The sequence below is a fragment of the Podarcis vaucheri genome, assembly GCF_965113315.1.
Source record: "Podarcis vaucheri genome assembly, chromosome: 9".
Taxonomy (NCBI): domain Eukaryota; kingdom Metazoa; phylum Chordata; class Lepidosauria; order Squamata; family Lacertidae; genus Podarcis; species Podarcis vaucheri.
Window position 1 is genome coordinate 565,686 of NC_138767.1, and position 24,543 is coordinate 590,228.

General features: G+C 55.4%; 1 protein-coding gene across 2 annotated transcripts; it reads right to left on the reverse strand.

Annotated features, from left to right (window-relative positions):
* Positions 1 to 1,540: 1,540 nt before the first annotated feature.
* LOC309539962 (drebrin-like protein) lies at positions 1,541 to 22,581 on the reverse strand. 2 transcript variants are annotated; one of them, XM_082236459.1, is made up of 14 exons: positions 22,420 to 22,581; positions 13,398 to 13,450; positions 12,733 to 12,845; positions 11,298 to 11,372; positions 8,643 to 8,783; positions 8,059 to 8,136; positions 7,796 to 7,947; positions 6,657 to 6,711; positions 6,275 to 6,349; positions 5,301 to 5,421; positions 2,982 to 3,728; positions 2,031 to 2,116; positions 1,888 to 1,945; positions 1,541 to 1,791 (listed from the first exon to the last, which is right to left on the reverse strand). In XM_082236459.1, exons 1-14 carry the CDS (start codon positions 22,509 to 22,511, stop codon positions 1,709 to 1,711), a joined length of 1,929 nt encoding a protein of 642 aa, XP_082092585.1. In that variant the 5' UTR covers positions 22,512 to 22,581; the 3' UTR covers positions 1,541 to 1,708. The 2 variants fall into 2 exon arrangements, with proteins under 2 accessions (XP_082092585.1, XP_082092586.1); XM_082236460.1 differs by lacking the exon at positions 6,275 to 6,349.
* Between the last annotated feature and the right edge of the window lie 1,962 nt (positions 22,582 to 24,543).

The window sequence follows — 24,543 nt, forward strand, 5'->3', positions numbered from 1 at the left end:
ACAAACTCAAGAACGGGCTGAAACCTTTGGTCTGGATGTAACTGCTGATGTTAAAGACTGATGAGCTTTCTGGGGTCCCCCAAGCGCCACCGCAGAGCCGGGGGAGATACTGCTAGCCCCCCGTCTCTGGGCTTGGGGACCCCTGGCTCCCTCCTTCCAGTGAGGTGGGGGGGGGAGGCTGAGTATTCAGAGATGCGTCTGTGATGTTCCCCCAGCAGCATGGAGGGCTGGCAGACCCCCAAGTAGGGAGGGAGGGATCAGAGCAAGCCGTTGTCTTCTGCCCAGCAGGACTTTGGTCATCTCTGAGCCAGGGCGGCCTGCTCTGACTCTGCTGCTTTTTATAGAATGGTAGAGTTGGAAGGGGAACCCCGCGGGCATCTAGTCCAGCCCCCGCAAGGCAGGAACCTTTTGCCCAGTGCGGGACTCAAACCCATGACCTTAAGATGAAGAGTCTCATGGTCTACCGACTGAGCCCTCCAGCTGCCGCCTGCCTGCAACCCTTTCTTTATTCATTTTCATAGAATCACGGAATGGTAGAGTTGAGGGGTACCCCAATGGCCATCCAGTCCAACCCCCCGCAAGGCAGGAATCTCGGCTCAAGCATCCCTGACAGGGGGCCACCCAACCTGTGCTTGGAAACCTCCAAGGAAGGTGAGACCACCGCCTCTTGTGGACATCCCTTCCACTGTCAAACAGCTCTTCCTGCTGTTGAGTCAGAAACGCTTATTGTAATTTGAAGCCATGGGTTCAAATCCTGCCCTTCAGAGTTTTGAAGGCAGCTATCGTAGCTCCCTGAGTGCTCCCTGGAAGGACAGGTCCTGAAGCTGAGGCTCCAAGACTTTGGCCACCTCCTGAGAAGAGAAAGACTCCCTGGAAAAGACCCTGATGTTGGGAAAGATGGAGGGCACAAGGAGAAGGGGACGACAGAGGACGAGATGGTGGGACAGTGTTCTCAAAGCTACCAGCATGAGGGAGGCAGTGGAAGACAGGAGTGTCTGGCGTGCTCTGGTCCAGGGGGTCACGGAGAGGCGGACACCACTAAACAACAACAACAACATCGTAGCTCCTCTTTTCTAGGCTCAACATCCCTAGCTCCTTCAACCATTCCTCATACGTCTTGGTTTCCAGAGCCTTGGTCCTCCTGGTTTCCCTCCTTCCGGCTTGTCCATAACCACCTTAAACTGAGGCACCCAGAACGTCAGCTGCGCTCTGACCAAGGCGGAAAAGAGCAATGCTATTTCTTCCCTGGATCTCAAGACCCTTGACTTTTGTTGACGCAGCCTGGAATCGCATTCGCCTTTTTTGCTGCTGCAACACGAGCTCAAAGGGGGAGACAGTCCCAGCCCCCAGTCCTGGGGGGTTACAGCGCCCAGTCTGCAGGCAAGAGCCACTGCTCTCCCTCGGCCTCCCCTAAGGCTCTGCCCTTCAGGGTGGGGGGAGCCCTGCAAAACCTCCCTCCACCCTCAGCTCTCCCAATTCATTCCCTATGGGCTTGGGGAGGGCATTCCTCAGTCCTGCCCCACAGAGGACCCACAAAGACTGCTTGCCACTTTTCCTTTATTGGGCAAGACAAAAGCCGGGGCAGAGTTGCTTCTGGGAGGGGGGTGGCAGCAGATGGCTGTGGGCAGGTGAGGAGGGGGCTCATCCAAGCCAAAGCAAGCAGGGGGGGCCGAGTGGAGTCCATGGGGGGCGCACATGATTGTGTGAGCTAGTCTTCATCAGCCCTTCCTGTGAGCAGGGAGTGGTCCTCACCCTCCTCTCTGGAATTGGCCCCGGGGGCCTGGCTGACACCTGCGGAAAAACAAGCAGTGATTTAATTTTTTTTGGGGGGGTGGAATAGGACTGAGATCACCGGGGGGGGGGGGGAGGAAGAAAGAGGAGACCCACCTGCTCTGGAATCCCATGTTGATTCCTCGGGGAGTTTGGCCTCGATGGACGGCGTCCCCTGGAGGCAGAGACTCACTGAGCAAAAAGCCCCCAAGCCCCCTTCTCGTCCGCCCCCAAGCCCCACCTGCCCACAGGTGTGTTACCTGCCCGGCGGGCCAGCTCTCCTCTTCCAAGGCGGACGTCCCATTGAACCCAGAGTATGGGGCTGAGTCAGGTGTTGGCGGAGGGTCTGCGAAGGAGAGAGGGGGCTGAAGAGTCTGGTCTTGCTGCCGTCAGACCTTCCCGCCCCCCAAGAAAAAGGCATGCGCCAATTTGGCACACCCACCTAGTGCTGGATTTATGTACAGTGGTGCCTCTGTTTGCGGACGGGATCCGTTCCGGAGCCCCGTTCGCAACCTGAAAGGAACGCAACCCGCTTCTGCGCACACACGGGTCACAATTTGATGTTTCTGCGCATGCACGTGGCGTCATTTTGCGCGTCTGTGCATGCGCGAGCGGCAAAACCCAGAAGTAACCCTTTCCGGTACTTCTGGGTCACCGCGGGGCGCAACCTGAAAACGCGCAACCTGAAGCAAGCGTAACATGAGGTATGACTGTATTAAGCTAAACAAGCTATACTTAGGGCCCCACTCTTGGGGGGGGGCACAAAAATTAAAGGAAAAAAAAACACCTGGATGTACATTGCCAAAATATAAGATAAAAAGCTTTTTACTTGGATAAAATACATATTTTGTTATGTGGAAGTGGCTTGAGATGCCTATGAGGTCCATAAATGACCAGATAGCATCTATCCAACACAAAAAACAGCGACAATTTGTTGTGGACAAAGGACAAAGGACAGCTGGACATAGAAAGGGCCGCGTTACCTTCAGGAGCTGAGGGCCACATCAGACCTAAATCTGGCCCTGAGAAAACAAGCATCTCTGTCTATTTGGCTGGCTGGGTCTCCAGCCACTTTTGGCCAGAGAAGGTTCTCCTAAGAAACAGCGGAAGAGCTTGCAGGATCCGGGCCTTTCTACTCCAGCATCCTGCAAGCAATGTGGACTTTTTGCATTGCACTGCCCCCTACGTGGGGGGTGGGAATGGTTTCTGACCTGTCGCAGGATCCTTTCCCAGCGGAGGAGCCACAAACTCGCATCCATCCATCACTTCAGGAGCACCGGTCGTGGGGGTCCCTCCGAGATCTGGGCCCCGGAAGGAGGCGAGGTCCCTGGCCTCAGCGTGGGGCAGGGCTTCCTCCGGGGGGCTGCCGAGCGGAGAAGCTGCCCCCTGGGCAGAGGACCCCGCTGAGCCTGTTTCCGTGGGGAGGCTGTGGGGCACGTGGGCTGGAGGTGGGGACTTTGCCCGGGGAGCGCAGGCCAGGGAGGGCGACTCCATGCCGACACTGTGGCCAATGCAAGGGGTCTCTTCTGCCCCATGCGGGGCGAAAGGGGGCTGGGGGCCAGACTCCGCTGGCAGAGTGTGGGGTGGGGGCCCCCTGAGCGCCTCCGGGGGGGCCAAGGCCTCAGCAAGCGGCTGGGTCCTGGCAGGATCCCCCGAGTCCAGCCGGGAAGGTGCCAGGAGTGGGGTGGGGCTCCCCCCAGGCGGGGAGGGGTCGAGGGGGGTCCTGCTCTCCGGGGCCGGAGGTGGGGGGCTTCTGGGCTCAGGGTCCTGGTTCCTGGCGGGTGGGGTTTTGGGGAGACGGGGGCTGGGAAGAGGGGCCGCTTGCGGGGAGCGAGGGGAGGGCAAGGGCGAGAAATCTCCGGACGGGCGCCTGGCAGGGGCAGCATCCGGCCCCCGGAAGATGTAGGCCGATTCCGTCAGGCTGCGCTGGTGGCGGAGGAAAGGGCGTCGCGGCGGTCCTGATCCGAGGGGGAAAGAGACACAAAATTATAGGTTTGCCATGTGTCCTTGTTTTCTGGGACACATCCTCTTTTTCCGGGGTAAAATTTCTGTCTGGGTGGATTTTTAAAATTTGCCAAAATCTCTCCAGCTAGACTCTTTGGATGAGACGTAACTGGAGGTGGAAGACTTGCTTTCCTCTTCTCTTCTCCCCCCGCAATAGATCACATCCTCTCTAGCAGACACCCCCAAACTTGGCCCTCCAGATTTTTTGGGACTACAATTCCCATCATCCCTGACCACTGCGGTCCTGTTAGCTAGGAATGATGGGAGTTGGAATGCCAAAATATTTGGAGGGCCGCAGGTTGGGGATGCCTGCTCTATATTGAAAACAAGAGTCGTCTCAGCATCCTCTTTTTCGCTCTCCAAAATACGGCAACCCAAAACTTTCTGAAAAGATTTCCGGCCGGGTGCTGGGCAGATGCGGTGGGGGAAAGTACCGTATTTTTCGCTCTATAGGACGCACTTTTTCCCCTCCAAAAATGAAGGGGAAATGTATGTGCGTCCTATGGAGCGAATGCAGGCTCCTTGGCTTCAGTGAGAGCAACGCGAAGCCTCCGAAGCGCAGAGGGAGCGCTCTCTCCAAGCTCCAGAGGCTACGCGTTGCTTTCGCTGAAGCCTGGAGAGCGAGAGGGGTCAGTGCGCACCGACCCCTCTCCCTCTCCAGACTTCAGGGATAGCCGACTGAAGCCTTTGGAGCGCAGCGGGACCTCGCACTGCGCTCCAAAGGCTTCAGGGTTAGCTGCGCAAAGCCTCCGCAGGGCAGTGAGGTGAAGGCACCCCGCTGCCCTGCGGAGGCTTGAAAGGCTGTCTCTGAAGCCAGAACAGCGAGACGGAGCGCTGCGCAGCGTCTCGCTGTTCTAGCTTGGGGATGCCGGGGCTTTATGGGGAAACCCTGGGCTTCCCCCTTCAGCCCCGACACTGATTTGATTCAGAATATTTTTTACTTCTTTTCCTCCTCTAAAAACTAGGTGCGTCCTTTGCTCGGGTGCGTCCTATAGAGCGAAAAATACGGTGTTTTCTGCCTCCTAACCGAAACGTGGCCGTGTTTTCTGGCTTAAATTAAGCAAGAGGGAGATTTCCCAGAAGAGGAAGAAGAGCTGCGACTTGCAGAGGCGGCCAGGGCTGCCACTTTCGGTTCAAAGCAGGAAAGCTGTTTTTTTAATTATTGGATTGGGGCAAGAGGATCGGGAGAACCAGTAGCAGCCAGAAAGGAGACAGGCAGGAGCCCCTGTGGATCTTCCCCACCCCACTATTTTCCTGGTCCCTAAGCCAGAGCCATAGGATTGCAGGGTTGAAAGGGAACCCCAGAGGCCATCTAGTCCAGCCCGCTTTGGCAGGAATCCCAGCCAAAGGATCCCCGACAGACGGCCTCCCACCCAGCCACAGACGCCAGCTTGGCATTTCGCACCCAACTCTCAAAGCATTTTTGCAGCCCCCACCGCCCCCTCCGTTCAAGGCTGTGCCAGGACCTCCCTCCCTCCCCTTTGTAAGGAAGCGCCCCAATAAAGTTGGGGGGGTCCCCCACTCACCTGGCCGGCCTCCCGTGGGAGAAGGCGACTCTGGGGCCCCCACCGCCGAGCCGGAGCGTTCCCTTTGGTGGAAGAAGTCTCGGGGGTCGTGGGGGCGCTGCGAGGCCAGTGCAGCTGCCTCCTGCGGGAAGGAGGAGAAGAGGACTGGCTGGGGGGGGCCTTGCAGGGAGGGGGCCAACGCAGGATCTGGCCCATGGAGGAGGAGGAGCCCGGGGGCCACAGGAGGAGAGGCGGGGGCCTGGGTGTCCCGCGGAAGCCAGCTAGGCTCCCCTGGAAGCCCCTCTTCCGCCTTGCAGAAGGACAGAAAGAGCCTGCAGGATCAGGCCAGAGACTCATCCAGTCCAGGTCTCAGAAGGGCCAAATAGGGGACCCGAGTGCAAAAGCTGCCAACAGAATCAGCACCAGAGCAAGTCTCTCCTCCTGTGCTTTCCAATTCAGAAGCATTCTGTGTCATTTTAGGGAGTGAAACTTATTTTTTTGCAATTTTTCTTTCACTGAGGGATCTTAAAATAGATGTTTTCAGGAATTAGGAATTCAAATTTGCTATTACTTTTGCGACTGGGCAATATTTAGCTTGGTATGTCGACGCCTGATGAAGAGGCACGTAAACTGCTTTTGGAAAACCAAAGAGTTTTAATCTTACCTCCTGAAAATGCCAAGGAATGCTTAATAATAATAATAAATATTAATTTATAATTTAATTACAAGTACTTGGTGATCGTTTTTAATGAATCCTATGCAATTGTATTCACATTTTACTTGCTCAGCAAAACTAAAATACATTAATTGAAGCAAAATTTCTTTTGAATTCCCAAGTCATGTTACAATTTTTGAGTACCCTCATTTTGGGAGAGTGGAAAAATTCAACGCGCCCTCCTGTGGGAGGGAGTTCCACAGGTAAACTACACACTTTTTATCCACCCTGAATCTTTAGCAAAAGGGAGACAAAACCCCCGCCAGCCCCGTCCACTCACAGTGGCCTTCTCAGCGGAGCCGCTCAGGGGACCCCGTTCTGCCAGCGCCTTCTCTCGCTCCTGCTGCTGCTGCTCCTGGTTGGGGGAGACGGGGTCAGGGGGGGGCAAGGGTCTCCTGCCCAACAGGAAAACCCTCTCTCCCCCCATTGATTGGAGATGTCACCTGTGGGATTCCTGCCTGCCAGCCGGGCAGTTGCTAAACCCCACCTGTTGATCATGCAGCCGCACCCTGGACCTCTGGGGTCACCTTCCTGCCCCATGGAAGAGGCCAGGCTTAACCCCCACACCCTCCCCATGGGAGCCAGGCAGCTGCCAGGCCATGGAAGCAGAGGCAGCAATCGGCTGTGGACACGGGTGCGGATTCTGACCCAGTCTGACTCACCCATCGGGCTTGCTCCCTCCTGCGCTCCTCTGCCTCCAGCTGGGCCTGTTGTTTCCTGCAGGAAAATGAGGGGTTTGGGGGGGCATAAATTCAGCAGCGCCATCGCGGCTTGACGCCATTGCTATCCTTATTCTCTGTGAATTTCCCCAGTCCTCTCCTCAAGAAATTCAGGCCATCGCTGCCTCCTGCAGCGGGGAGTTCCACCTCCATCCCCGCCAATACCAGGGTGGGAGTGAGGCCTTCCCAAAGTAAAAGAAGGATTGGATTCTGATAATAAAATACACACAGAGGCTTGAACTAGCAAGGCTTGGGAGGAGTGCGTATAATAATAATCCTCTCCACCCCTTGGCCCAGGTCGTTTTATTCACAAAAGAACTTTTGACACAAGTGTTCGTAAGAACCAATCGGATTTCCTCTGAGCATTTCAAAAAGATTTTTCAATTTCATTGTTCTGTATGGGACAGTCCCATGGACTGCAAGAAGATCCAACCTCTCCATTCTGAAGGAAATCAGCCCTGAGTGCGCACTGGAAGGACAGATCCTGAAGCTGAGGCTCCAAGACTTTGGCCACCTCATGAGAAGAGAAGACTCCCTGGAAAAGACCCTGATGTTGGGAAAGATGGAGGGCACAAGGAGAAGGGGACGACAGAGGACGAGATGGTGGGACAGTGTTCTTGAAGCTATGAACATGAGTTTGACCAAACTGCGGGAGGCAGTGGAAGACAGGAGGGCCTGGCATGCTCTGGTCCAGGGGGTCACGAAGAGGTGGACAAAAATCTTTATCACCTTCCTGTGAAACTATTTCCAGGCCCTAAGATGAACAAAACCAGGGAAGGGCACATCAAAGAAACTGCCTACTATCTTTTATGGCCCAGGATGCCTGGTGCAGCAGCCAGCGACTGGTCTGTGTCCTAGGATGCTTATACCCGTCTGTTAGGTGTAGAGAAAGCAAAGATGCAGAGGCTTGTGGGGTTCAATCAGAAATTATTGTCCATGAATCAAACCCAGTCAACGCAGTGCTTTCATTGCCGACACAATGGCTTGCTCCATATTTCATAATTCCTCATAGCGATCCCACCAGATCACTACACGGGAGAGCCCCCGTTTCCCTGCAGCCCCCCCCCAAGCCGAGCACTAACCTCTGCTCCTGGACGAGCTGCTCCTTCTCCTGCACCCGGCGCTCCCTCTCCGCCGCCTCCCGACGCTCCTCCTCCATGCGCTGCCGTTCCCAGCGCCGACGCTCCTCCTGCGCCCGGCGGCGCTCCTCTTCCCGCCTCTGCTCCTCTTCCCTCTGGGGGGGGGCGCAAAGAGCTGTGTGGTCAGGGCAGGCCAGGGGCCACCGCAGCCCCCCTTGCAGCTGGGGGGGCCCTGCCCCTGAGCCTCCCCCTGGCACCCTCCTCACCTCCGCCTGCGCCCAGAACGAGTCCCTCTTGGTACGGAGGATCTCCAGCGCTGGGTTGGTCTTCTTGTAGTTGGTGCCCTGGGGGAAAGAACCGGCAGAAGAGGCAGTGCGGCACAGTGGTTAGAGCACCAGGCTAGGAACCGAGAGAAACCAGGGTTCAACTCCCCACTCGGAGGGGATTTAAATCCCCACTCGGAGGCCAGTCAGCACCCCTCAGCCTAACCACCTCGCAGGGCTGTCGTGCGGATTAAATAGAATCAAAGGATTAGAAGGGACCCCAAGAGTCATCTAGTTCAACCCACTGCAATCGCGGGTTGGACTAGATGACCCTTGGTCTCCCTTTTAACTCTGCAATTCTTTGATACAAGGGATGTGTCTGGATGCCAACGGGCCACAACGTGCTCCAGGGGCAGGAGACCAGTCTGTCCCCCGACTATTGGCACTCCCCTACACACACACAGAGGCCATTTTGAAACCCCACCCTCTCCTGGGCGTTCCAGGCTCCCCCAGCTGCCAGGCCCGATCCCCTGGGGTGCTGGCTGCCCCTCCCCACCCGAGGGACCCCCCCCCCGGCTCCTCCTTACCACCAGCTCCTGAGGGTCACCCAGCGGCACCTTCTTCGCGGCCTCAGGACCTCCTGGCGGGGCAGCCAGGGCCAGCGAGTGCCTCAGCCCCTCCTGGGTCACCTCCTCCACTCGGGACGCCTTCACCACCAGGCGGGCTTCCTGCAGGGGGGAGCAGAGGGGAAGCACTGGGCACTCTCACCCGGGGCTGGGGGGTGGGCATACAGCATCAGCCTGGGGGGCCACAATCCCCGTCAGCACATCCAGGCCTCCATTGCCAGGGATTGGGGCCAGGGGAAACTGCCGGAGAAGGAGGCAGCCCAGCGAGAAGAGAGCAGGAAGGAGGGGCAGGGAAGGTGGCAGTGCCCGTGAGCATGTGCAGAGTGTGTTCCTTGCACCGTGGAAGATGGAGCACGCTTGTTTCCTGCTGCTCCACAGGCCAGGACCCGAGATAATGGATTCAAATTAATAATAATAATAAATAATAAAATTTTATTTATATCCCGCCCTCCCCAGCCGAAGCCGGGCTCAGAGCGGCTAACAGCAGTAAAAAGATTGCGAGAAAGGAGATTCCAACTCAATATTAAAAACGTTCCGATGGCAAGAGATGGTGGAACAGTTTTCTTCAGAAGGTGGTGGATTCTCCTTCGTTGGAGAGGATGGAGAGCCACGTCAGAGTAGTTGGGATTCCTGGGGGCTGGACTAGATGCCCGCTGGGGGTCCCTCTGAACTCTAGGATTCTCTTAGGAAGCATGAGGCGGCAAGGGGAGCCTTTGCCCAGCAAGCGCATTCTAACTCAGGATCCCTCTCCCCCCCCCAACACTTTGGGAGTGCCCAGAACAGGGGTCAGCAAACTTTTTCTGCGGGGGCCGGTCCACTATCCCTCAGAGCCTGTGGGGGGCCGGACTATATTTTGGAGGGAAAAAATGAATTAATTCCCATGCCCCACAAATAACCCAGAGATGAATTTTAAATAAAAGGGCACATTCTACTCATGTAAAAACACGCTGATTCCCGGACTTAGATTCCCGGATTTAGAAGGCGACTGGACCGGATCCGACCCCCGGGCCTTAGTTTGCCTACCCTGGCCTAGAAGGTGTGGCCTGAGAGGAGCCATGGGGGGGGGCCACCTCCCTCTTGCCATTGAGCCTGCCAATTCCCCCAGGCCCGTCCTGACCAGACAGTTGCCAGGGCGATCGAGGGAGAGTCTGGGATGGCAGCCTGGGAGAAAACTCATTCCAGCCTCAGATTCCTGGAATGCAGAACCTCTTGGGAAACAGATGTTTGCAGCTGGGTCCCTTCCGGCTGCAGGGAGGAAGCCTGGGAGGCAAAGCTGGGGGGGGGCAGGGAGAGGGAAGAGAGAGCAAGGAGCTGGAGGAGCAGCTGTCTCCTCTTGAGGATCAAAAAGGGGGCAAGGCCTTCCCCCTTCCCACACTCCCAGGGTGTGGGGGTCAGGATCCTCAATAATAATAATAATAATAATAATAATAAAATTTTATTTATATCCTGCCCTCCCCAGGCAAAGCCAGGCTCAGAGCGGCTAACAACAGTAAGATAATACAACATTCTAAAATCATTTCATTATAAAATCAGTTCAAATCAGATTAATGGCAACCATTGGGCTAGAGTTCTGTGAGGATTGCCAAAGGAGGGGGTCAGACTGTGCCTTGGCCAAAGGCCTGGTGGAACAGCTCCGTCTTGCAGGCCCTGCGGAAAGATGTCAAGTCCTACAGGGCCCTGGTCTCTTGTGACACAGCGTTCCACCAGATCGGGGCCATGACCGAAAAGGCCCTGGCTCTGGTTGAGGCCAGCCTAACCTCCCTGTGGCCCAGGACCTCCTGGATGTTTTTGTTTGAAGACCGTAAGGTCCTCCGTGGGACATACCAGGAGAGGCGGTCCCGTAGATATGAGGGTCCTAGGCCGTATAGGGCTTTAAAGGTTAAAACCAGCACCTTAAACCTGATCCTGTACTCCACCGGGAGCCAGTGCAACTGGTATAGCACCGGGTGAATGTGATCCCACGGCAAGGACCCCGTAAGGAGTCTCGCCGCGGCATTCTGCACCCGCTGGAGTTTCTGGGTCAGTCTCAAGGGCAGCCCCACATAGAGTGAGTTACAATAATCCAGTCTGGAGGTGACCGTCGCATGGATCACAGTGGCTAGGTCAGGGCGAGAGAGGTAAGGGGCCAACTGCTTAGCTTGGCGGAGATGAAAAAATGCCGCCTTTGTTATAGCTGCAATCTGTGCCTCCATGGAGAGGGAGGTGTTGAAAATTATACCCAAACTTTTAACGGACGATGCTGGCACTAATTGCACCTCCGCAAGAGATGGGAGTTGCCCCCTCAATCCCATATCATCCCATCCTAGCCAGAGGACCTCTGTCTTCGAAGGATTTAACTTCAACCGGCTCCCACGTAACCATCCAGCCACAGCTTCCAGACATCTGGTCAGTGTGTCTGGGGCCGAGTCAGGATGGCCATCCATCAACAGATAGTTGGGTGTCATCAGCATACTGATGGCAACCCAGCCCAAAACTCTGGACAAGCTGGGCGAGGGGGCGCATAAAGCGAGGGACTTGTCCAAAACTGACTCCGGCAGGCAGGGAGGTCTGGGGCAGCCCCTTCCTCGCTCCCCACCCAGGGGAAACGGCCATTTCCGATGGATGCTGTCAGCTCACCTTGAAAAAGGCTCGGATGGCCGGCAGGTGCCCAGCACAGGCCTGCTTCTGCTGCTCTGAGACCTTCTCGCCAACCTGGTGCCAAAGAGAAGGGGCAGAAGTTCAAACCCCTTTTCCCGAAGGCCCTGGGGCAAAGCAGCAGGGGATTTAAAGAGAGGGGGCCCCAAATCTAGGGATTTGCCCGCAGTGCAGCTGCCCAGACCGAGAAATTCCTGGCAAGGCAGGGGGCTGGGAAGGGAAAGAAGGGGGCTCTGCTTCGCCCGGAGGAAGGGAGCCAGCCTCTCAGGTAGGCGGGCGTAGGAAGAGGGGTTCCTGCATCCACAGCGGGTTGGGCTGGATGGCCTTTGAGGTCCCCTTCCTAAAATCCAGGACATTTTGGATCAGGAAAGGGTTGAGCAATTTGGGCCACTAATGGCTCTGAAATGCTTCTGAATGCCAGTTGCAGGAAACTGCAAGAGGGGAAAGTTGCTCTTGTTCTTGGATCCTGCGCAAGGGATTCCCTTGGGGGCACCTGGAATCCGATGTGTGGAATCTGACGGCAACCGCAAAGGGGGGCGTGCACTCTGCACATGCCCGTTAGCCCTGTTCCTCTGCAGAGGAGCTCATTTGGAGGTTGACCCCTTTGCAAAATTTTGAAGCCCCTGGCGCTTGGCAGAAGAGCGGGCAGCAAGAGGAGGAGCCAGATAAGGAGGTTCCTGGCTCTTGCGTGGCTCCCTTCCAGGAGACGCCCCCCTCCCAGGAGCCTGGCAGGAAGTAGCAAGTAGGGTGGGGGGGTTGCCACCCCTGGGAGTCCAGCCAGATCCCAGCAACCAACCCCCCCAACCCCCCCAGTCTCTGAGCCCACTGGGGAGGAGAGCGGCTTTGCAGTTCCCACAACGCAGGCAGAGGCTGTGCAGGGGAACGCGGGATGAGTCTGCCGGATCAGGCCCATGGGGGACCGGCTGGTCCAGGATCCTGTCCTCACAGTGGCCAACCAGATGCCCCGGTGGGAAACTTGCAGGCAAACAGGATCCAGACCCAAGAGCAACCCTCTTCCCTCCTCTGTTTCCTGTGGCAAGGAGTTCCATAGTCTTAACTGTGTGAAGAGGTCTTGTATCATCAGCATGCTGCTCACCCCGAGGATGCCAACTATAGGGGGTGGAAGGGGCTTCAGGCCTCTCAATATTTCTCGAGCCCTCCCAATACTGAGGGGGGCATCATCCTACGCCGTCCCTGGGTGAGTGCTGGCATGCCGGGCAGGGGAGGGATGGGTCACGTGACGCCAGGCCCCCTCAATGTGGGGGGCACGTTGGCACCCCTGGCTCACCCTGAACACTCAAGTCATTTATTCACAAGCTTAAAAGCCCATTTCTGTGCAGCCCCTCTTTGCAATGGGGACGCCCTTGCCCTCTTGCAGAAGACCCCCTGGAAGTGCCCAGGCAGACCCCCGGCTCACCCAGCTGATGAGGACCACGTGCTGCTGCCCCGTGGCGGCATCTGGGAGGCGGCACAGGCCGTACATGACGCTGCCGCTCTGGAAGCGCCTGGCCAGCTCATCGGGACCCCCGGCTGGAAAGGGGGGTGGGGAAGAGGGAAGCAGCAAGCATCAAAATCACCTTCATTTCTCTGCAAGTCGCCTTTCCATAGTGAAACCACGCTCAATTACGGAATTTCAGAAATGTAACAAAAGTAGCCAGAAGCAAATGAAAACATCCCTAGAAGTCTGCATCATTTGTGAGTCTCGTTTGATATACATGTAACAAATAATTATGCAATATAAATAACGTTAAAAATACAGAAAAGTCAATACCGGTAACGGCAAAAATTTAGCACCTGCAAGATTAAATCTTGATCCCCACAAAAAAAAAAAACCCTCAGCAATGCCCCACCCAAAGAGATACAGGCATCCTAAGCAACAGGTCCTGCGGAACTCACTGCCTCTAGAAGGAGAAGAAAGGGCAGGACTGCTGAGCAGGCCGTAGGGCCTCCCTGCCACAATGGAGGGCCAGAGCGGCTGGCTCCAAGGTGGCCCCGGGAGCTTTGCCATGGTTTGTACCCCCTGGCCTGGCAAGGGAGAATAGCCACGGGTTGCAGAATTATCCAGGGGCTTCGAAGTCTTACCTCCAGAGTCCAGGAGCTTCAGCTCGTTGGCTTTTTCGTAGGAAAAGAGGGCCCTGGGCAGGAGACAGAAAGAAGGACGTCCCATTAGAGAAGCACAGAATCGCAGAATTGGAAGGGAGCCCCCAGGGTCTGTGTGTGTGGTTTGGGAGCTGCACAACCAGGGAAAAAACAATGCTGTCCAGGGTTGTCAAGACTGCGGAGAGAAGAATTGGGTGCCCTCTTCCCACCTTGGATCAAATCTACGCTTCCAGGTGCCATAAGAAAGCTGCAGAGATAGCGCAGGATAGTGCGCACCCCGGAAATGATCTCTTTCAGCTTCTGCCTTCTGGAAGAAGGTACAGGGTTATAAAGACTAGGACTAGCCACCTGAGAAACAGTTTCAACGCAAATGCAATTCTGGTTCTAAACACAGTGTAAGGGACGCAGGTGGCGCTGTGGGTTAAACCACAGAGCCTAGGGCTTGCCGATCAGAAGGTCGGCAGTTCGAATCCCCGTGACGGGGTGAGCTCCCGTTGCTCGGTCCCTGCTCCTGCCAACCTAGCAGTTCGAAAGCACATCAAAGTGCAAGTAGATAAATAGGTACCGCTCCGGCGGGAAGGTAAACGGTATTTCTGTGTGCTGCTCTGGTTCTCCAGAAGCGGCTTAGTCCTGCTGGCCACATGACCCGGAAGCTGTACGCCGGCTCCCTCGGCCAATAAAGCAAGATGAGCGCCACAACCCCAGTGTCGGCCACAACTGGACTTAATAGTCAGGGGTCCCTTTCCCTTTACATACAGTGGTACCTCTTGTTGCGAATGGGATCCCTTCCATAGGCCCGTTCGCAACATGAAAAGAGCGCAACCCGCAGCGGCACTTTTGCGCATGCATGGGTTGTGACTTGCCTCTTCTGCGCATGCGTGTGATGTCATTTTGCGCTTCTGCACATGCGCGAGCGACAAAACCCGGAAGTAACCCTTTTCGGTACTTCCAGGTCACCGTGGGACGTAACCTGAAAGAACGTAAAATGAAGCAGACGAAACATGAGGTATGACTGTAGATAATTTAGGAAGATGAAAAATTGCCAAAGTATTGATATGCAGTTGAAAATAAATTCAGTAGGACGCATGGAAGGGACGGGGGAGGGGAGTCAGGTGAGTCAGAGTAATCTCAGTAATTAAGATTGAGAATTGTTTTTGTTGCATGTTTATATTTTTTTTTTTTGGGGGGGAAATAATTTCAAGGAGGAGGAGAAGGAGAAGAAGAAATGAATGACAAAAGACAGACAGATTCATGGAGGGGAGCTGGCTACTAACAGTTCCTAGCCAAGATGGCTGGGCTCTAAAGCCAGCTGCTGGAGCCACAGGAGGGGAGAGGGGTCTTGTGTGCGAATCCTGCTTGTGGGCTTCCCATGGAGGCCTCTGCTTGGCCACAGTGAGAAGAGAGGGCTGGATCCATGCACCTATGTGCCTCCTAAGGCAGCTGCAGATGGAGCCCAGCAAGGGGGTGGGGAGGCAGAGAGTGAAGTCTCAAGGAGCTGTGGGGTATCCAAAGAATCTGGCAGCGGAAATCCTTTTTCAACCAGCACATCGTTAATGTACGGAATGCATGGCAGGAGGATGTTGCAACGCTCGCTGGCCGGCAGTTTCGCAAAAGGATGCGCCCATTGTGGAGAGGAGAGGCCACAGCCCTGAGCCAGGATAGCTTGGGGGCCCTCCATGCTCTGAAATGGTCTCCCCCAGGGATTGCAGGAAAAGACCTGCCAAGGAAATTGAGAAATATCTTCATGTGTGTGACAACGGCAGCAAGAGTCTTAAGAGCACAAGGATGGAAGAAAGAGGAAATCCCAACCAAAGAACTGTGGCAAGAGAAACTGATGGATTACGCGGAATTGGCGGAATTGACTCATAAACCACGTGACAAGGACAACTGTGACTTTAAAGAAGAATGGGAACCTTTTACAAAGTACTTAAAGAAACAACAAAATGAACTGTATTATTGTATTTTAATATTTTGTTGGAAGCCGCAGAGAGTGGCTGGGGAAGCCCAGCCAGATGGGCATTATTATTATTATTATTATTATTATTATTATTATTATTATTATTATTTGGACTCCTTGGCAGGTTTGGAATAAACATACACAATTTTTTTATTGGTAACATATTGATAGATTAATGAAGGATCTTTACAATTTTATAATATGCAGAGAATAAAATGTGCTGAGAAACCAGAGAGAGGAGCTGAGGGAAGTCTGGGGGTGGGGTGGGAGGGAGGGTTTCCCCCCCCCTTTTGGGGAGGGGGGAGAGGAAAACTGGGGGGGGGGATGAGGATGATGTATTTTTGATAAATTGTTATGTTGAATTTCCTAACCCGCCTCGCAGGGTCATTGTGGGGATTAAGTGAGAAGGGGGAAAACCATGCACGCCCCCTTGATTAATTAAATAAATCAATTTAATTAATTAAATCAACCAATTAACTGCCCCCCGCCCTGACCTCCTATAGGTCTTGGCCGAGGGAGCAGCCCCTCCCCCTCCCAGCATCTGGACCTGAATGAGAGGAAATGCATCCTCTCCAGAACAATCCCCCCCAGGAGCACAATGGGGCAGGCAGGGGGGCAGGGGAAGCCCAGCAGGCCTGCCTGGTCTCTGGAAGGAGCCACTTGGGATGCAGCCCCCCCCCCCGAAGCCCCTCTCCCTAGGTCCAGGCCCTGGTCTGGCACACAGTTGCCTCCCAGCCCCCTCCAAGGAGAAAAACGGTGGGGCAGAAGACCCATAAGGAAAGATGGAGGCGTTTGGGGCTGTTTGGCTCAGGGGAAAGGCCAGGAGAGGAGCATGGACAGAGTGCAGAGAGAAAAAGGCTTCCCAGAACTTGTGCACGTCCCGGGAAGCTGGAGGTTGGAAGATTCAGGACAGGAGAAAGAAAATCCTTCTTCGTGCAGCACAGGGTTAACCTGTGGAACTCCCTGCCACAAGCGGCAAGGATGGCTTTAAAAAAGAATTAGACCAATTCATGGAGGAGGAGAGGGCTAAAAACAAAAAACAAAAACAACTTACTCCTTAACTTAAAGAAAACAAAAGAGATTATTGTGGACTTTAGGAAATGTAAACTGAATATTCAGCCACTTATTATTGAGGGGAAGTGCGTGGAACAGGTCCCAGTGTTTCGATTTCTGGGAATGGAGTTGAGAGACGACCTAACCTGGGGAGAAAACAGCAAAGACCTGATGAAGAGAGCACAGCAGGTTATATTTTCTGAGAATCCTCCGGAAAAACAATCTCTCAAAGGACCTCTTGATGGCGTTTTACCACTGTACTGTGGAGAATGTATTAACCTATGGTCTGTGTGTGTGGTTTGGGAGCTGCACGGCCAGGGGAAAAACAATGCTGTCCAGGGTTGTAAAGACTGTGGAGAGAATAATTGGGTGCACTCTTCCCACCTTGGATCAAATCTACGCTTCCAGGTGCCATAAGAAAGCTGCAGAGATAGCGCAGGATAGTGCGCACCCCGGAAATGATCTCTTTCAGCTTCTGCCTTCTGGAAGAAGGTACAGGGTTATAAAGACTAGGACTAGCCGTCTGAGAAACAGTTTCAACGCAAATGTAATTCTGGTTTTAAACACAGTATAAGGAGTTTCTATAGGAGTATACTGTATTTTAAAATGGGATTTCAGAGTTTTTAGGGATTTTTGAATGTCTTACGTAGATTTTTCAATTTCATTGTTCTGTATGGGACAGTCCCATGGACTGCAAGAAGATCCAACCTCTCCATTCTGAAGGAAATCAGCCCTGAGTGCTCACTGGAAGGACAGATCCTGAAGCTGAGGCTCCAAGACTTTGGCCACCTCAGGAGAAGAGAAGACTCCCTGGAAAGACCCTGATGCTGGGAAAGATGGAGGGCACAAGGAGAAGGGGACAACAGAGGACGAGATGGTGGGACAGTGTTCTCGAAGTGACCAGCATGAGTTTGACCAAACTGTGGGAGGCAGTGGAGGACAGGAGGTCCTGGAGTGCTCTGGTCCAGGGGGTCACGAAGAGTCGGACACCACTAAACGACTAAACAACAACAACAATCGTATTGTATGGATGGCTCCTAGCCAGGATACCTGCCTCTACTGTGATTCTTCTGAATGCCAAGTTGCTGGAAACCCCAGGAGGGGAGAGGGCTCTTGTGTTCGAATCCTGCTTGTGAGTTCCCCATCTGGTCGGCCCCTGTGAGAACAGGGTCTGCACTAGGTGCCCCCCTGTTCTGTTCCAGCTGGCTAATCTTGTATTCGCCACTGACTGAGACACCCCCCGCCCCAGATCCTTCACCCCCTACTGTGGGGCTGGCCCCACTGCTGGCCACAACCCCCCCACACACACCTCCCCGCCACAGTTCCTACCGCTAGCAATAATTCTGCAAGTGGGTGCAGCCTCCCCTTCAGGGCATCAGGGTGAGGTGATGGGGCTGGCAGCGGATGAAAGGCTTTCCGGCGCCTTCCGCCAGCCCCCCTGCGGCCCTCCTTCCCCGTCTGCACCGGATCCTGTTACAGCCTGCACACCCAGCCCAGGCACTCAGCGCTCAGACAAGGAAACATTCGGGGAAGAAGGGGAGGGCATGGGAGCCAGAGGCTGAGCTCTGCCACTTCAGAGATCCGGCGTGATTGTGTTGCGCCGGGACCTGGGTTCAAATCTGCTCACTGAGCGATCTGGGGCCAGCCACACCTCCCAGCCTAACCCACCTCACTGGGACGGAGAACAGCGCATGCCACCTTCAGCTCTTTGCAATAAATAAATGAGACGTGTGTCACGGATGCTGCAATGGGAGGGGGGCTCAGCTGATCCCCCTCTTCTGGCCGAGGCAGGATGAAGCCCCACGGGAAAGGCTAAAAGGGGCTTGGAGCCCCCCCCCAGCTGGCCAGAATCGGGGGCAAGGACACCACTGCCCTCTGGTCTGCCTGGGAAGATGGCGGAACAGCATAAGAACAGAAGGAGAATCGTTCTTCTGAGAGCAAGCGGGATTCAGCCCTTAGGGGAGAATCCAGCTTCTGGGGGGGGCATTGCAAGCCCCCCAAAACCTCAGGAGGAAGATCCTGAGGGCAGGTTCCCAGCGGAGCCGAAGAACGGCCTCTCTGCCACCTGAAACGCCAGTGGTCCAACTAGCCCAGGATCCTGTTCTCACAGGAGGGCAACTAGATGTCCCCATCGGAAAACCCCAAGCAGGATTTGAACACAGGTGGTGAGAGGAGACTGGGTACCAAATGCCTCGAAGGGGCCATTGTGGTCCTGAATGTTGGCACCCCAGGCACCCCACAAGGCCAGACCGCCTGCCTGCCGCCACCTGGGACACAAAGCCAGAGGCAGCAGGCCCAGGGGTTCCCTCAGCACTCTCAGAAGGGAAAGGCATTCTGCACAAGCTCAGGGGCACTCTTTTCTGAGTCCTGGCGCTACAAACAGGGCTGGCGGCCTGAGCTCTGAAGGGCACATCCAGATCTCTCAGGTCGGTGGGAGGAGGCAAGGCAGGACGGCTGGTCCTTGCCAGAAAGTGGGCAGTGCGCCCTCACAGAGGCCCAGAGAAGCCCCTGCCCTCCTCAGGAGAGGCACAGCCACACACCTGAGGAACACCTGTCCGGGCAGGTAAGGCAAGCCTTCTTTTGTTGCTGAGAACCTGAGCTAGCCTGGCTGGATTCCACCGCTAAGAACTTCCTGGTGGGGGTTCCAGTTGCCTCCACCTGGGCAGCCCATAGCAAATAAGAATAAGAATAATTTATTATTTGTACCCGGCCCATCGGGCTGGGTCTCTCCCTCTCCCCCCAAGCCCAGCCCAGCCTTGGTCTAGGGCTGCCCTTTCCCTCCCCAAAGAGTCCCACCCCCTTTCGCTGGCATGGGGGGGTGAGTATCTGCAGACATGGCAGCACCGCCTCCCCCAGGGCAGAAAGGAGAGGACTTCATGCGCAACATGCGCTTACATGCGCAGGCAAACGCAGCGCCTCTGCCTGGAGGCCTCAGGAAAGCAAAGCGGAGGGAGGGCGAAGTTGGCGCGATGCTGCCATGGTTAGAGTGTGGGACCAGGGTTCGAATCCTCCCACTCTGCCAGGAAACTCACTGGGTGACCTTGGGAGCTGTCCCTGCCTCTCAGCCTAGAATACCTTTCAGGCTTGTTCTTAGGATTTTATTATTTTTTAAAATAATTTGTATTGAGTGATTTTATGTTACAAAAAACAATACAGCCATACTACCACTAAATATGATGAAGACATAAAAACGACATACATCAATATTTAGTTTATTTACCGTCTTATTTCCTCCCAAACATTCCATACAAAAACACACATATGTGCAGACACCCACACACCCGCACACAAAATGATAGTCATGAAAGTAAATATCCCCCCCCCCTTTTATCTTCCAAAATCTTTTCTTCAACTTTGACTTCCTGTCAGTGGCGTAGCGTGGGGGGTGCCAGGGGTGCCGGCCGCACCGGCCGCAACATTTGGGGGGGGCGCGTTTGGCCGGCCCTCCTCGAGGAAGCAGGAACCCCACTGTCCTCGGACCTCCTCCGAAGGCTGGCGGAGAGACCTTCTCCCCGCGCCAGCCTTCGGATGGCTGTCCTGAAGACTTGTGGTGGGAGCAGTGGCGTAGCGTGGGGGGTGTAGGGGGGCCTGCCACACCTGGCGCAACATGGGGGGGCACGCGGAAGAGACTCCAGTGCTAAAATCCACGGGTTAGGGGGCGCAAATTATTTGCCTTGCCCCGGGTGCTGAGAACCCACACTACGCCACTGCTTCCTGTCAAGTCCCTTTGCATACATTTTATCTTACAATCGAATGTACGCAAAACAACAAACCTTTCTATATACATTTTCCAATACGTTCTGAAAACATAATAAATCCTTAATTCTTGTCCACCTCCTTTTAGTTCCTTTGTCACTCGAATGCTAAACTATTCTTGTATTTTTGAACATATCTTCTATAACCATCCCATTTCCCCGCAAATTTTTGCTTTGAGTTTCCTCTGAGTTTACTAGTCAGTTGAGCCATCTAGGGTGTTGTTAGGATTAATTGGGGGGGGGGGAGAGAACCATGTACCATATTTTTCGCTCTATAAGTCGCACCAGACCACAAGACGCACCTAGTTTTTGGAGGAGGAAAACAAGAAAAAAAATATTCTGAATCTCAGAAGCCAGAACAGCAAGAAGAATCGCTGCGCAGTGAAAGCAGCAATCCCTCTTGCTGTTCTGGCTTCTGTGATAGCTGCGCAGCCTGCATTCGTTCCATAAGACACACACACATTTCCCCTTACTTTTTAGGAGGGAAAAAGTGAGTCCTATAGAGCAAAAAATACCTGGAGCTCCTTGGAGTAAAAGGTGGGCCACAAATGCAAGACACATATAAATGCAAGACCTCGCACTGCGACCCCCAAAAATGAGATGGCAAAAGGGGCCATCTTTGCTCCAGCTGCAGAAACCACATCCTCCACTTCTCCTGCCAGCCTCCCCCCCCCCCAATTCCCATCCCTCCCCAGGATTATATAACTGTGCTGCCTGGAGGACATGAGACTGATCTGGCCGGATCCAGCTGCCTCTCCCCTTGGTTTCTGCAGGTTGGAAAATAAGTCCAAAATCCACAGCTGTTTCATAACCCGTCTCCTTCTCGCCCTCCCCACAGCCAGCCCCACAGCGGAGGCTGCTGGTGCCTCAGCCCCATCTCCTCCAGGGACGTCCTTGAGGCAGGATTAAGCCAGAGCCAGCTGGGAAGGGAAGAGTTAAGCAGCCACCAGGTGAGGGCAGGTGGCCAGCCGGGATTAATCACCTGGTGACAAAGAGCACCTGACATTTACCCAAAACAAGAGGTGCCAGGAGTCCTTGAGGGGCCTGATCCTGAGAGGGGGGTGGGGAAGGCCCAGTGGGGGGGGGGGTGCTCCTGGCCCCGGGTGCAAAAGGGTCCAGGGAGCTATAAGGCGCCCACCAACATTTGAGGCAAAATGCACCCCCTAATTCAGGTGAGTAAAACTGAACTGGTTGAACTGGCTGTGGGCAGGATATCTAGGCAGTCAGGGCAGGGGGGGGGGGTCCCAGACGACCCAGATAAGGCTACCCATGGCTACTAGCCACCAGGGCCTCTGTTGAGCCGGATCCTGCTTTCTGGTTTCCCAGAGGCCACCTTGAGAAGGACAGGATCCTGGCACAGACGGGCCCTTCGGCAAGCCTGCATTGGCAATGCCATCCCCATGCAAGCTGGCACCTTTGCTTTCCCCAAGGACCGAATCCTGCCCCATCCCTTCCAGCCTGGCGTGGGGCTCCCTCTTCCTCGCCCAGCAGCCTCGATTTCCCCCTTCCCATTCAGGGGGTGGGCAAGGAGCAGCCATGACCCTCTGCCCTTCCTCTGCTTGGGGTTTGCTTGTGATTTCAAGTCATTCAGCCAGGATGCCACTACCCACTGCAGCCTTTTGCCAACCTATGGGAACCTCTCCAGACACTTTGGACTACAACTCCCATCATCCCTGACCCTCACTGGTTGGGGTTGGGCTAGATGGCCCTTGGGGATCCCTTCCAGCCCTGCCATGCTACGATTCTGGGATGGGAGGTTCCAAAACTCCTGGAGGGCACCTGGTTGGCAAACGCTGGCAAAGGAACCTCGGCCTAAGGCGAGGCTTGGGCACAGGCTGCCTTTGCTGAGTCCCCGTTGGACGGGTCTTTGGCGACCCCCAGCTGCCTTTCATGGAGGGGGCGGCCTTGCCTCCTCCTCGTTCTTGGAGGGGGAGTGTAGGGCCCCGATCCCAGGGGGGCAGCCTCTGCAGCCCTGCCTTTCTGGAGCTGCTGGGGGGCGTGCAGGTCTCCCGTCGGGGCTCCCGGCTTCCTCCCGTCCCGAAAGGCTCCCCATGGCTGCCTGGCAGCGGGTGGGCACCCAACGGGCCTGCGCCTGGCGGCGTCCTTCTTTCTCAGGGCGGGCTGGCACCCAGAGGGGCGCCCTGGGAAGGCCCCCTCCTCCTCCCCAGGCGCCCCCCGACGTGGGTCCCGCGGGGCTTCTCCCGACGCCCCCCTGCGCCCCCCCCCCCCACTCACTCACCAGCTGGCGGCCGCTCTCCCGCTCGCCACGTCGCCCTTGGCAGCCAGCAGCGCCAGGCTGTGCTTCTCCAGGTTGACGCCGCCGCTGCCCATCTCGACGACCCCCGACGGCGCCCCACAGACGGCCGGCCGGACTCCCCGCGCGGCGGCAGCCAGGGAAGGACCTCCCTCCCCCCCCCGAGCCCCGCCCCAGCCCCAGCCCACCGGGGGAGGGACCGGATCGGAGCTTCCCTTTGGCCCGCCCCGTCGGGGCGCAGACGGAGAAGCAGCCGGGAAGCTCTGCCAGGCGGGTCCCGTCCTCGGGTGCCGCCGCCGCCTTTGCCGCCGGGCCCCTCGAGGGTGGGGCAGTGGAGTAGCTGCGCCAGCCTTGCTTTCCAGCCGAGCCTCAGCCCCCTGGACGTGGCGCCCACGGGAGGTGCGTGGATTTTGCCCGCGCCCCGGCCCTGGGTTCCAGTATTTTGGCCCTGCGTCCGCACGTTCATAAAATCGCAAAAATATGGCCGAGCTGGAAGGGACCCCAGGGGTCATCTAGTCTGACCCCCTGCAAGCAGGACTCAAGATGATGCACAAGGAGCACAAAGGGTGATTGTGGTCCTGGTACACATCCGTCGCGATTCAGCCGCTTGCCGTCCGCGTGAAGTTTGGGCATAGAGGGCGGGGCGCACGTGAAGTCCTGCCTACGGTGGTCCTTTGATCTGCTATTCCTGCACTCCGCAGGGGGTTGGACTAGATGACCGCTGGGTACCTTCCAGCTCTACGATTCTATGATTTGTGTAAGGAAGAAGACTCTGGTGTGATAGGTGAGCTTGCAAAGCCCACCCCCCACCAGTGGCGAATTTAAGTATAAGCTAAACAAGCTCTAGCTTCAGGCCCCAATCTCTTGGGGGGGCCCCAAAAAAAATTAAAAGGAAAAAACCTGGATGTACATTTCCAAAACATGAGATAAAAAACAAATAAAATAAAACCTACACACAGTGACAGTGTTTTGTGTTGTGTCGGCTCCTCGGATGTAAGTCCTGGGCCCGGTCTGCTCCTTAAAATATCCCTGGTTTGCTCCTTTCTATATTTAGGGTGCCGACATTCTTCAGGGACTGGTTGGAGGACAACATGGGCAAATGGCTTGAGATACTTCTTCTTAATTGTATTTCAGTTCAACAATTACTTTGATAAAATACATATTTTGCTATGTACAAATGGCTTGAGATACCTCTTAGGTCCATCAATAACCATAGAGCATCTATTCAACACAAAAAAACAGCCACAATTTGTTGTGGACAAAGGACAGCTGGACACAGAAAGGGCCCCGTTACCTTCAGGAGCTGAGGGCCTCATCAAAACTCAGTCCAGCCCTGGAGGGGGGAGAGAGGGGCAGTGAAGACCCTGGGGGCATCTATGAGTCCCGGACCCCCAGGCCAAACCTTAAAGCGCTCAGGTGCCCCTACGCACAGAGCAGAGGCGGACCCCACCCTCTAGGGCTAGCCCCACCTCGGCGCTGGTTTGGAAGCATCTCTGAGCTCCATTCCTGGAGGGGGGTCTTCCTGCTGCTTTTGGGGTCACCTGCTGCCCCGATGGATGTGCCCCCTACAAGCAAGCAAGGGGCAGCTCCCGAATTCATGCCCTTATGCAGGAAGCCCTGTTCCTGGCCGTCACAGCTTGGAGCAGCTGAGGGACAGGTGCCAATCTAATCCGTCAATGAACCACTTGGGCCAGAGCAGCATCTGGTGCCAGGGGGGTGAATGTGGATCCGTGGGGCACCTTGTGGGTCTTCGGGACTTTCCAGTTTAGAAGAAAGGCGAGGCGCAGGCGACATGATTTATGGAAACACTCCTCATTTATGGAGTTACTCATGGCATAGAAGAAGAGGAAAGAGTGACGTTTCTCTCGCTCTCTCCGAACACTGGAGCTTGCAGACATTCCAGGAAGGTGAATGGCGGACGATTCGGGACGGAGAAAGTGAAGTACTTATTCACGTAACGCAGACTGTGGAACTCCCTCCCACATGAGCCAGCCACGACCACCAACCTAGATGGCTGTAAAGAATATTAGACAAGTCCCTGGAGGAGGAGAGAGCTCTTGAAGGCTGCTAGCCAGGGGGGCTCTGCTCTGCCCTCATGAATGGTGGGGT